We start from the raw sequence: 12,949 nt of genomic DNA, 5'->3' as shown, positions 1-12,949 counted from the left end.
ACTCACCGCGCATGTGCATTAGGTCCCCTGTTGGATTTGTATTCCTAACACTATAGAATCCCTTTAAAGTATTGAAATATACTTTCATTTTTAAAGCATAGATATTAAAACATGAGTTTCTTTACGGCACTATAGACATATCTCTCATTCCGAACTTTGTGAAACAGAGAGGTCCCTAACTATTAGGCAGATTGACTCATTTTTTAAATGTAAGTGAATTGCAAGATAAGGAGTAGACAACCTTCAGCACTCAAGTCATTGCAGACTGCATCTCGTACAGCCACAATGCTAGCAAAGTGCCATATGAGATATAAGGTAACTCTCCAAAACTGAAAAATCAATGTTATTAAATAAATATGAATAATATTGCTCACTGTCAACTTATTCTGTAGCTCTTTATTGTAGTTTGTCTGTCTTAAAACAACCTGCGTTTTTTACTAAATGTTAATGTTTTGAAAGTGACTAACAATTACATATGATGGATCTCCATCCAAAATAAAGTTATACTCTACAGTTAAGTAGCATTAGTGAAAAGAAGGCCTTACAAATCCCTTTCATTACCACTGTGATGACTGTAAACACCTGTGGTTTTAGTAAGCTTAATAGGGTTTTAGAAAAACCAGATAATGCATGTAACATTGTATGTTACTCAAGACACAGCAAACTGAGGAAAAAGATAACAGAAGAAGTTGTGTAGTAACGTCAATACAAACCTTGTGCCCAAGTGGCCCAACTCTTCCACGATCACCAGGAGTTCCAGCAATGCCGCCGGGTCCCTAAAATAGTGTAGAGAAGATATGTCTTAAAATTCGTAAATTTCCGTTTTGGAAAGATTATTTTCTTCTCCTTATTCCTCTATCAGCCTCACAGCAGAGAAACTCATCTGTTATCCTAAAATACGTTTTCCTCTTGGAATCTAAAACATCTGGATAGCCTCTCCTATCATCCTCCCAATCAACCTATTTTTCTAGAGAATGCTTACACAAAGTAATCCAGGGTGAAAATATAAGCCCTAAACAATACTGATGTAAGAAAACAAAAAAAAATAAAATTTGCTCCGGTAAGCATAAGCAATCATGTGCAACGTCTCAGACAGTCTCCTAATTTGGTGATAGTATACATAAATATTAAAACTAACGTGCCTGTCTCATTAATAGTATCTAAATTTACACTCAAGGAGTGGGCGTGTCAATCTTACCCTTGGTCCAGGAAGGCCTTGCTCTCCGATGGTGCCTGGAGCACCCTGTTCTCCTGGTGGACCCTGTACACAGGAAATATGTATTATGGTAAAATAGAAAACTCTATGTAAGATGCTGAACAGTTATATTACCAATGGCAATGGCATTCTATTACCTGTGGTCCTCTGAGACCCTGCTCCCCAGCTCCACCTGCAAGACCTGGATTGCCTCTATTACCCTGAAAAATGAGCAAAGGAATTAGGTACAGGCACAATGAATGAGTAAAGAGCTATGATAAACAAAATAGGGTGGATGCAATTAGTATAAAATTAATGAATGAATAGGGAAGAACAAAGATATTTTAAGGAAGGAAGGAATGTAATTAATTCTGTTAGAAAAGAGAAACGAAAATCTTAAAAGAGTTATTCACTAAAGTGAGAATTCAAAGTGAATTTCATGTTTAAGGCCATAAAAGCCAAGCCAGAAGTCAACTATGCTTCCTGTTCATAAACATTGGCCTAATAGTTTAAATTCCCCTTTGAATTCTCACTTTAGTGAATAGCACTGTAAGTGTTTTTTAGACAGCCAGCATCCAGTATCGTTACACATACTTTAGGTCCGGGAGGTCCCCTTCTGCCAACAGGACCCTGTGAGAACAATAATATGGAAATAGTTAATACAAACCCAATAAAAGTAACAATACAGAAAAAGGCAGAGAGCAAACACAGGGTTGTAGTATCACTGAAACTTCACAAAATAAATAGTTAATAGAACATAAAGCATATTTCACTATAAAAAAATATGTCTGTCCCCTTACAAATTGAAATCAGTTTCTCCAGAACAACCAAGATACAAACATATTAAGGAGCATTTCATTCCCATACAGTAAATACCTGTAACGGTCCACTACACCTTCTCAGATGACTCTGTCTTAGCCCTAGACACTTTCATATGGCCAGATTTGTCCCAAAATTTCCTATTATTTAACTTAATATGAGTTTCTCATTCATGGTAATTTCTGTTTGCCCACCATGCTTCATCAACTGTGTCCAGAGTCTCTATCATTACTAGATAACTCTTTCTCAACGTCTCTGTTACATGTTTGTTTGTTTGTTTGTTTTTTTGAGCAAAAGATATACAGACAAGCTTACAGAGCCAGGACAGCAGGTATAAGCTTATTAGGATGAAAAGTAGCATGATTTATAACGGCACATTTTTTAATTATTAGTACATGCTAAAGAAGCATGGCTAGGTGCTATGTACTACCAGGTGCATCAGAGTGAGTTTATTGACTGCCCTGCATAAGAAACATTGTAGATGCATTGGATACCACTGGAGCCTGACTGATAAGACAAAGTATACATCTTGCTAGTAACGGAACATATGTATAAAAAAAGTAGAAAGAGAGTAAACAGAACAATTATAATCCTTGCCAAGCTTGTGCTGCAAATGCCTGAGGAGGAGAAAACAGCATCTATAACTGGCTGAACCACACTCACAGTAGGTGGTGGGGTTGCACAGTCGGACCAGTCCAGAGTCCCCCTATGCCCAGGCTTGGGAGGCATGCAGTGGGAATGAGATTGTCGTTGTACTAAGTGGCACCAGGGAAGCGAGGTAAGATAACCCTCAAGCCATGGGATTGCGTGAAGAACTGCTTCAGTAAGCCATGAGCTCTGGTGCTCTAGGAGTCCCCTTTATTCCCCTTTCGAGAGTAGCGGAGCAACTTGCTGGGCTGTCGCTGCTGGTGGTGGAATATTCTTCATCTGCATGGGTGATGCGTCTTGGCTGGGCCGCTGGTAGCCTTCATCTTGAGCGGACTTGCAGTAGGCAATATTGATTTTTGAGCCACTGGTGCCAGAGGTAGTGCGGTTCGGCCAGCCATTCTGCTCCAGAATTTTTCACAAATTGCGTCAAATCTGGTGTTGAAGGGGACTCTCCATCTCTGGCTCTTCAGATCTGCTTGGGGGTATGGACTCTCAGTTGCGGCAGCCATTTTGGGTATGTAGCTTGGTTTCATGCTTGCCACTGAAAGTGTGTGCTGCGGAGCCAGGCTTGTCCAGTGGGGACCGGGATATCCCCCACCGGCCCACAGGAGCGTGTGTGTATGGGGTCCTTCAACATAATTGCATGGCTAGGATCGGGCGCAGAGATCGTCCGCCTCTCCCACCGCATTATCACACCAAGCCGCAACCAGCTGGAGGCCATCGCTTCTTCATTTCTTGCGCTGCACGAGTCAGGAACGGCACCCTGCGCACCCCAGTTGTTCCCGGTGTTGGCACCAGTTCAGGCAAGGTGAGCAGCAGGGTGTTTGCTCTCCCAAAATCTGTAATTTAGCAGGTTCAGTTCGGAACTCATGCCTTGTGTGACTGACCAGTATGGCGGTCATGTCACCCCCCCCCCACTCCCCTCCGTTATATGTTTAATAGCTCTGTACCTATAATTTTATGAATTTTATGGCGTCTTTGCCTGCCATTCATTCTTGGCAAAAAAGTCCAGCAGTTTCTTAGTGCATAAATCATTTTATCAAGGTGCCTCTCTCATTCTTCGCTAGCTCTGTCCCAACCTCTGTCTGTTTCTTAAATAGTTGTGCTTCAGCCTCTCTAATTTTCTCATCCTTGGTCAGTTCTGTCACATCATCTTTCTCACTATTTATAAGCACCATCCCAACCTTTTTCAATTTCTTAACAGTTCTATTTCAGCCAGTCTATCCCCTCTTTCCCTTGATCTTGTTCTGATCTAACCTGACCTTTGTCCTGACCTTTTGTACATTTGGGTTCCAGCCTCTTTTTGATAGTAAATCAAATATAAGTTTACATTGTACTGCTCTTTCACACGTTTCTGATTATTTGACAATTGCATGCTAGCATCTCTTTAAAAAACTGATATCAGCAATATAAATCAGCCATGCTGGTTTAAAATACTCACCACTTTGCCACCATCTCCTGCTGTTCCTGATGTGCCATCTCTTCCAGGGTCTCCCTGTCAAAAGTTTATAAAACGGATTATTAAAAATAGCATTTTCCTGTCATCCTATATGTACAGTAATTTAAATTACAATCTGTACAAAACATTGGTTTGTTTAAGAATATATGCAATTGTATTTATAAATGTTTTGTTGGTAAACCATTATCAAATAAGACATTTATTATTTCCCTTGAAACGTGTCTAGAAGAGAATGAACAACACGTTAAATTAAATGACTGATGGTTTTAGAACCACCACCTTTTTGTTTGTAGGACAGAGACAGATGATTACAAGTCATTCTTATATAAGAACAGGGCTGGGAATCTCTGAGCAACTGCTTGCTCAACAAATACCACCATTCATTTAGGCTGGCTAAAGATCGTAGGACCTCACTCAACAGGGATGTCCTCAGAACATTAGCAAAGCGAGCAATGAGGGAGGAAGGGTTAAAACATTACATGAATAAGCTCTGTCCCTCTTAGACACCATGTAAATCAAAGAAGAAGCAATATTTGGAGGGGCGGGCATTTACCCCTGTTGCCCTATGACACAAAAACTCATGCATCAACTCCGTCAGACCTCATTTGGCGTCAGAAACATTTTCCTGGATTGTACATATTCACATAAACTTCAAATGAATCCAATCCTCCATAAACCTATCCAGAATAAGAAGGGCAAACGAAGTACTTACCACGGGTCCAGTTTCTCCTTTTCCTCCTTTTGGTCCCCTCTGTGATTCATCTGTGCCTGGCTCACCCTGAAGTAGCAAACAAAAAGGTTTCAATATGCATCACCACATTCTAAATTACTGGCTGCTTTATATATAAAGTCAAAGAACAGCAAGAATGGCAGACCAATTCAATCCTGACCAGTCAGTGACTCTTGAAATAGTCATCAATGTATCTTACTATCATACTAATGCTTCCCTTTAGGAAACTCTGGACCTGCTTTGTCTATTTTGGTTTTCTATTTATGCTTTTGGCATATCAGTAAGCAAACAACCTCCACCCTCCTATTTTATAAGTTTGTTTCAAGGTAGGTAAAAATAGGTAAGTTAAATTTCCTCTCCTCTGTGCTTAAGGTCTATTCCTCTTCTCCACTTGAGCTTCATGTTTTCACCCTCTTTACCTCTTCACTGAAATAATTAATTGGAATTTACTAAGGTGTGTGAGCGAGGCAAATTTTTATACAAAAAAAAACCGGAACCTTACAAATTAATAAAAAATTACCAATAATATTAACAAATTCTCTCCAAAAACCCATAAGATACATGTTTGTCAAATATTATATAGTAAAGGTTCTTCTATGTATTAATAAGAATTAATATGAATCTGCTGAAATCTTTTGGAAATATATTTTTATGGATTCCATATTTATAATTAGTTTTACCCTATCTCAACTTATTTTTATTAAGCCATCTGATAAGTGTGTTTGTGAATCAATCTTTAGAATATTACTGAAAATGGGTTTTCTGTAAGTGTTGAATACATTACTGCAATGTTCAAGAACACAAAATTATTGGTTTCTCAATGAAAGTCCTTTAACAAGGTACTCACAGGATCTCCGCGCAGACCAGAATCTCCTCTTTCTCCTTTAGTTCCTTTCGTACCTTTTTCTCCCTGTAGAGCACATTTAGAAAAATACAATCTTAAATATAATGCAATCTGATGCTGTTATGATTGAAACAAAACAGCATGTTTTTTTAAAAAAGCACTCCAAGTACCATAAGCACTACAGCACACTGTAGAGGTTATGGTGCCAGGAGTGCCTGTACACCCTTCTAGGGCTGTTTGCAATTGATTTGACCACTTAAGTGGGGTCCACTGGCGCTGGCCACCAATCACCCCCTCCAGGAAAGCCTGAAGCTCTCTGTAGGTGCACGACTTAGCTCATTGGCTGAGAGTGCTCATCTGGTGTTCTCATCCAATAAGCTGACCCTGCATTGCAATGATTAGCTCACAGGAGCTAAAGAAGCTCTGTGCTCTGGATACAATGCATAAACGAATGTATTAGTGTTTAAACATAAATGCATATGAATACAGACACTGCTACAGAGGTTACACACTTATTAGTATAAGTAATTGCCATTATATGATGTAAGATCACTCACCCGTGGTCCGTAACTGCCTTTCTCACCAGAAGTTCCAGGTATTCCTCGTTTACCCTAACAGAAAAATATTTATGTAAGTATTATGGACCCGGTGTACTCGAATTCCACCACGTGCCAATGATTTTACCAATCGGGTGAGAACCTAGAGAATGATGTTTGATTATTGAACCATGGTATTTGCCTAGGCATATCGTGGTTATTCATACACAAAATATTTCCTACTAGTGCCTATGGGTATCTTAATAACTAAATTATGAATTGTCAGGAATTCATCAGGAAATTGCAGATTGCAAGTCACGGCAATGCCTAATTGCAAAATTCAGCCAAGCTATGACTATGTGTAAGTTGGAGATTTTTTGCCAAATCACAAAAACAGTTTACAATTTGTTTTACAATACTTTAGCGCACTACAATTTTTAGTTTAGTGAATAGACACCAAATAACTGATGTAAGACCATCAGGGTTATTGACTAAACCATGAATTATTTGGACAGGTTTGTCATTTTTCCATAACATATAAAATGCACCAGTCTACTTCTGATAGTTCCCAATTTAGTAAAAAAACAAAAAAAAAACCTGTATCTGTTTGATTAGAACAAAGGTGTCCACTCTTGGACTTTATGCCCAAGTTTTATTATTCTCTGAAATACATTTTTCATGGTAGACAAAGGTTCATAAATACACAGAGAGATGTCAGATAAAAGAGAGAATACCTAATGAATGTATAGCAGTTCCAGCATGGAATTAGGTATTTGTATACAAATATGCAACACATATTTATCTATCGGTTTGTTTTTTTCACATTTTGCTTGTTCAAGTACATTACATGATGAAAAGACTGATTTTTAAAGTCACTTTAGATCAACAGATATATTGTCTGCACGTAGGCACAATAAAATGTGGATTATTCTTCAAACTAAATATTCTACCAAAACGCATATCCTCCATCCATCGATAGTCCTTATTCAGTATTACATCATAAACAGAAATTAATGTACCTCTTCTCCTTCAATACCATCCAGACCCATCTCTCCTACTTCACCCTGTGAGAAAAACAAACATAATACTTCATGGAAAGAAAGAGATATATATATAGACAGACAGACAGATAGGTGGACAGACAGCTAGATTAATTGACAAATTGTTTATTCTGTTCTTAAGATAATAATGGAAATTTAAAAGATCGATTTTTGTCGTACGATAGTGATTGAAAATTTGTAAAAGTTACAAAAAGATATAGACGGAGACAAGCTAAATAAGATCGCCAAGAAGAACAAAGTGTCAAAAACAAATCAGTCAGAGACTGAAAAAACTTCTGTTCCAGGGAAAAGCTCTAGAAAGTTTTGCAAACAAGGGTAAGAGAGAAAGGGAAAGGAGGAAAGAAAATATAAAACTCTTAGCTAAGTAGAAGAGAAAGATTCATATGGGGGCTGTACACTCCCTATTAACAGAGAGCAAGGTGGGGCTGAATGCTGAATATTGGTTCGTGAATCTAGCCAAGGTGACCAAAGGGCCTGACATTTCGGTTGAGCATGAGTATTGGTGGAAGCAACGTGTTCCATAGTGCAGATGGATAGTATTTTATTCTGGATATGTGTATTCATTTTAACTTTTAAACTACTAGAGATGTGAGTAACATAACCCTGGCATGTAAATTTGCAGTGGTGTGCAGCTATTATGCCTTTTTTAAAAAGTCATAAGGCATTTAATACAAACATTCTGGTTTCAGGGACGGAGGATCTGACACACAATCAGTGGGTACTTGTAATTATAATTGTCACATTTTTAGGGGGATTTGCAGAAGGTGGCATTAGGTTTTTGGTTATGAAGCTCTATAGAGCAATGAGTGGGATGTAAATCAGATACTGAGGGAACGGGTATATTGAAGTAAAATAAACAGTGGAATGTTACATAATTGCATTTTTAACTGAATGGGCAGTAAAGATTGCGATCTCGCTCTGGTGTGGGAAATTGTGTGATATTTTAGTGTATTATTATGGTTAACATTTGTGGTTTCTGTTATGTTACGATCATGAGTCAGAATGTGATGGATCTGGGAGGTGTAGGATAACATTAACCACTCTTCATGCCAGACACTCAATGCATCACCATGTATTTAAGAGTTGAAGAAACATATCCGGTAAACTTAGACGTTGGATAATTTCCTTGTGCCCAGAAATGCTGGATTGCCCATTTCCTCTCTTACCTAAACTGCTTTTCTATGCGCATTCTTTGTGGTGAAAACACCACTGTTGAATTGGTGATGACAAGTATTCAGTAGAAAGCAGGCTCACAGGTGGGGTTTGGTCAAAAACCAGAATTGGCCATTAAAATTTGTTTTCTCATGGAACTTCTAAAATTATTAGATCCACAATGTTTTCAGGCACATTTAAGTTCTACATGGTGCTAGGTGTGCATGTGTATAGAAAACAAAGGATATACAATGGAGACGGAAAATAGAAGGCAAAGAAGATACATATTAAACAGATCAGGAATGATAATAACAAATAATATTGGGAAACAAAACAGAAAACATTTTGAAAAAATAGACTCAAAGAGTGAGTCGGAGAAAGAAAAGCAAAGAATGAGAGAAAGGTGGTATATGCAGGCGGTGTATCAAATATCCTTATAACAGCACAAGGAATCACCATTATGGGCAACATTCTTTCAGCGGCATGTGGTTTCTATACACAACCTTTTTCATATAAGCTGCGCTTCAAACTGGACATTTAACTGTATGAGGTTGTCATGCTAGTCTTCTTTTATTTTCCAATAGTAGAGCCGTGAGGCAATATAGAGCTTACCTTATCTCCTGGGATTCCACGATTTCCCTAGCAAAAAAAGTCAAAAGAAAATGTTACTTTTGGTTAAAGAAACAAATATGATATAGTACGTCGCAAACAATTATACATGTTCTGAAATCCACCTGTAAATCCACTAGTTAAAATATTGATCCACTAATATACCTTTTCATAAATAAACTAGGAGCAAAATGTTTTCATAAGGACCCTAGCTAGACTACTAAGTGTTGGTCTTGTTTTGCAACATGTAAAGAGGAATGTGAATATTAATGTATTAAACAGAAAGATAGAGAGAGAGAAAGAGAGAGAAAAATAGATAGATAGATAGATAGATAGATAGATCTAAACTCAAGCTATTTTGAAGAACCAAAAACTTCAACCACTTCTCTTCTTTATTAACCATCCACCCACAATGTGTGTCCTTTTGTTTCTACTACTTTATATATATTTTTTCTTTCACTCCTTCACCCTTTGAAAACACTTTATATATATATATTTAAATAAAACTAAATCAGTAATTATTACCTTCATTCCTCGTGGGCCAGGGCATCCCTGGAAACCTTGAGTTCCGTTAACACCAGGAGGTCCTCTTTCTCCCTATAAAATAATTAAGAATAGTTATTGATCAAATAACAAATAATCAACCTATTTTTTCTTTTTTTATATATAGTAAAAAGCTGTTTATTAAGTAGTAGTGAATTATAAAGCATTATAAAAAAAATGTTACTTGACAATGTTGATAGTGATATTATGAAATAAAAGGAGAGGTTTGTGAACAAAAAATAAGTACTCCATACTTACTGGACCTCCTTCTTCACCTGGGAATCCTCTGTGTCCTTTCATACCTGGTTCACCCTGCAAGTCAAGGTAAATTGTTTATTTACACATTTTCTGGATACCAGACAGATTTAGAAAGCTGTAGAAATGTAACTGCAAAAAAATTTCTTTTACCCCATAATATATCATCAAGTAAATGTATCTCAAACATTACCTTTTTCCCAATGGGACCAGTGTGTCCATAATCACCTCTCTCTCCAGAGCACTTGCATGGTACTCCGCAACACCCTTTTTCTGCAATGTTGTCCTGCAGTAAAGAAGCATATCAGGTATATGGGTCAGTGAGCATCAGACCATATTTTGAGTTGTATGTTAGAGGTTCTAGAAGTAGGCCACAAACATAATTTGAAGACCTATGGAAGTGTGGTCATTAACCTACTGCCTTTTGGACTTACTAGCAAAAATTTGATAAACTACCAACTGGCTGATCATGTGATGTCCAAATCAGAGACATGTAGAATATTAGTTAGGCTTAATGAATGTTATGCAGCACATGGAAGAATTTAACTTTCTTAGCTTTTCTTAATATGGAGGTCTAGTCAAACATGAAGAAACCAAGTGCTCACAAGTATAGTGCTAGATACATTGTTATCCAAATACAAAAAATATACAAACATACAATGGATGAGAAGTGGCTCAACACTTATGTGAGGGATCCCCTTAACCCCCACAATAAAATCAAACACACAAAAAGAGGTCCACTTATATATTTTTTGTGTGCTAGATACATTGTTAGCATGCATTTTTTGGAGGAATAGATCTAACAAAAACTTTTTTCCACACTGCATCTACCCCAAGTGGAATGATTAAAAGTGGGTTAACCTAGAGAATGGAAACTCAGTTTTACTTTTACTACCATCTAATTGGGGTTGCCAGCGAATGGCTTACAAATAGAGTAGTTACCATATGTATACATATGTATTGTTTAATCTAACAATATTAGATCTGTTTTGAGGGATTTTGTAATATGAACTCACCAATTCATCTACAATGACGTATTCCAGATCTACTTGATTCACATACAGTGGGGTGCCATACTTGAATCCTCGGCCAAAATCTAAATTTGTCAGTTGCTCAAACTTGGCAGCATTTTCAAGTCCAACAAAGAGCAGAGACTTCACACCTGAGAGACAGACAATCAGTACGAAATAAACAAAATGTATACAGAAATAACTGGTGCTTCACGACACTGTGGCCTTAAACTTGATATGATGCCCACCCATGCTTCTTTTGCCTTGTCATAGAAGTGTGTTCAAGTGTAACTAAATAAATAGTGGCAAAATAAACTGAAGATTAATAACAAGACAAAGTGGATATCAATTGTTTGATCATTTGTCACTTTTTGGTGGTCTTCTAAGTGACAATGATAGTTTTTCCTGATCATGCAACTTTATATCGTTAGGTTTAATATGGTGAGATAATGAGAAACGGAGCTAACAGTTTTGGTAGATTAACACCGAGACACATCTAACCCATTTATATCTTGCTAATCATAACATTGATCATTGCGTGTCAAAAAAGGTCTTCACTGCCCCTAAGTGACAGTTTGGAATAATATCCTATATTAACAATGATCATGTGTCATATACCTGAACTCTGCAACTTTAATGATGCATCTTGAAGTTCGCCCATGCCTTCATCGGCACCATCTGTCAGGTGTATCACCACCTATGGTAAAGATAGAAAAATTATAATGTGAATCTAAATTCACAACATCCTGGGAGAAAATTTTGTGACATTATTTCAAGTTCTGTACTCATGTGTTCAATTCTGATTTATTGTTTATTTAATCACGGAAATTAGCAATATAATACTATGATGACCTATTTCAAACAAATTTACCATTTTGAATGTGTGTTCTGTTTTACTTTATTCACTGCTATTAACACAATTGATGTACATTTGTTTACCCAATACAAATAGACTGATCTATGTGACTAATTGTATAATTTTAGCCTGGAAAATGTTGGCTGGCTTTCTTCTCATAAAATGAAGAATTTGACGTTAATGTCATGTATCTGGGCTGTAAGGTCAGATATCTGGGCAAAAAGCAAAAGTATTTCATTCATATCAAAGTTTTAAACATAGAACCAATTTCACCATGAAGTAAACAAGTTTGAGTTTAATTTTGTTTAAATTTCATATAATTTGTAATCCCCTGAGTTTGCAGACTTAATTATTCCTGAAGATGAAATGCATCATACTTGGCATTGATATTTATCATTATTTGTACTTGATCCAGACATTATATGGTCTAGGAACAAATTTGAAATGGGATTTAAATTTTGTTACTTTTTTAAAAATCTTTGCAGAGGTTAGGCAGAATCTGAAGAGCCATTCCAGTCCATACATGGTCATCCAATTTTGGTCTGGGACAGCCCACATTGTTAGCAAGCTGAAAAGTTGTTGGATCAAGTACCACCCCCTTTATTCTTGGGGTGTCCTTTCAATACTCATGTGGAAGAGGAAAATGTCCACCAATGATCCCAGGCATGCTTAGATGAGGGTTTCTATTAGATCAGTGTTCGTGGAACTGATAAAATATCTCATCCATTTTCTACAAATGGTACTCACCTTGACACTACTATCCTCTCCTGAGGTCTTGAATTTGTTCAAATAGGTCTGCAGAGTTTGACTTGTCAAGACATATGGTCCTCGAGTGCCCATGCCTGTAATTTTGCTGACTAGCTCTGGACGATAGTCTGAAAAGTCAAAGGCTTCCACTGCTCCGGTTCTGCTTTGTGACAAAACAGACACTTTAACTGAAGGTGCTTGTTGACCAGAGCAACTTATTGGGTGCATTTTGGAAATGCTCTCCAGAATCTTCCTCAGTTTAGACTCCAGAGCCACCTGAACGGAGAAGATATTTTGACCAGCAGTGACTCCAGATACATCAAATCCAACAATTACCTCCAGCTTGCATTCTGCAAAAAAACAGTGATACATTGATACAAATTCAAGGTTTAGAGAAGTTGTGTTAATGGAAATAAAGGCAAAGTTCTATAAGTGACGCAATATTGACAAAAACAAATTAAATCAACAAAGGCATTGCATTGTTA

At 37.3% G+C, this 12,949-nt stretch overlaps 1 protein-coding gene across 2 annotated transcripts in view; it reads right to left on the bottom strand.

Annotated features, from left to right (window-relative positions):
- Positions 1–12,949, bottom strand: part of COL6A3 (collagen type VI alpha 3 chain) — a 132,629-nt gene that overhangs the window by 36,012 nt on the left and 83,668 nt on the right. For both annotated transcript variants that reach the window (XM_063430002.1, XM_063430003.1), the window contains 16 exons: positions 12,465–12,814; positions 11,480–11,558; positions 10,868–11,013; positions 10,045–10,137; positions 9,855–9,908; positions 9,579–9,650; positions 9,057–9,083; positions 7,251–7,295; positions 6,253–6,306; positions 5,699–5,761; positions 4,834–4,899; positions 4,104–4,157; positions 1,790–1,825; positions 1,354–1,416; positions 1,199–1,261; positions 714–776 (listed from right to left, as the gene is read on the bottom strand). In XM_063430002.1, coding sequence (XP_063286072.1) covers positions 714–776; positions 1,199–1,261; positions 1,354–1,416; positions 1,790–1,825; positions 4,104–4,157; positions 4,834–4,899; positions 5,699–5,761; positions 6,253–6,306; positions 7,251–7,295; positions 9,057–9,083; positions 9,579–9,650; positions 9,855–9,908; positions 10,045–10,137; positions 10,868–11,013; positions 11,480–11,558; positions 12,465–12,814 — 1,328 coding nt within the window. The remainder of the gene's footprint in view (positions 1–713; positions 777–1,198; positions 1,262–1,353; positions 1,417–1,789; positions 1,826–4,103; positions 4,158–4,833; positions 4,900–5,698; positions 5,762–6,252; positions 6,307–7,250; positions 7,296–9,056; positions 9,084–9,578; positions 9,651–9,854; positions 9,909–10,044; positions 10,138–10,867; positions 11,014–11,479; positions 11,559–12,464; positions 12,815–12,949) is intronic.

The sequence above is a fragment of the Pelobates fuscus genome, chromosome 8 (assembly GCF_036172605.1).
Source record: "Pelobates fuscus isolate aPelFus1 chromosome 8, aPelFus1.pri, whole genome shotgun sequence".
NCBI lineage: Eukaryota > Metazoa > Chordata > Amphibia > Anura > Pelobatidae > Pelobates > Pelobates fuscus.
This window is presented reverse-complemented; position numbering and strand designations above follow the sequence as displayed.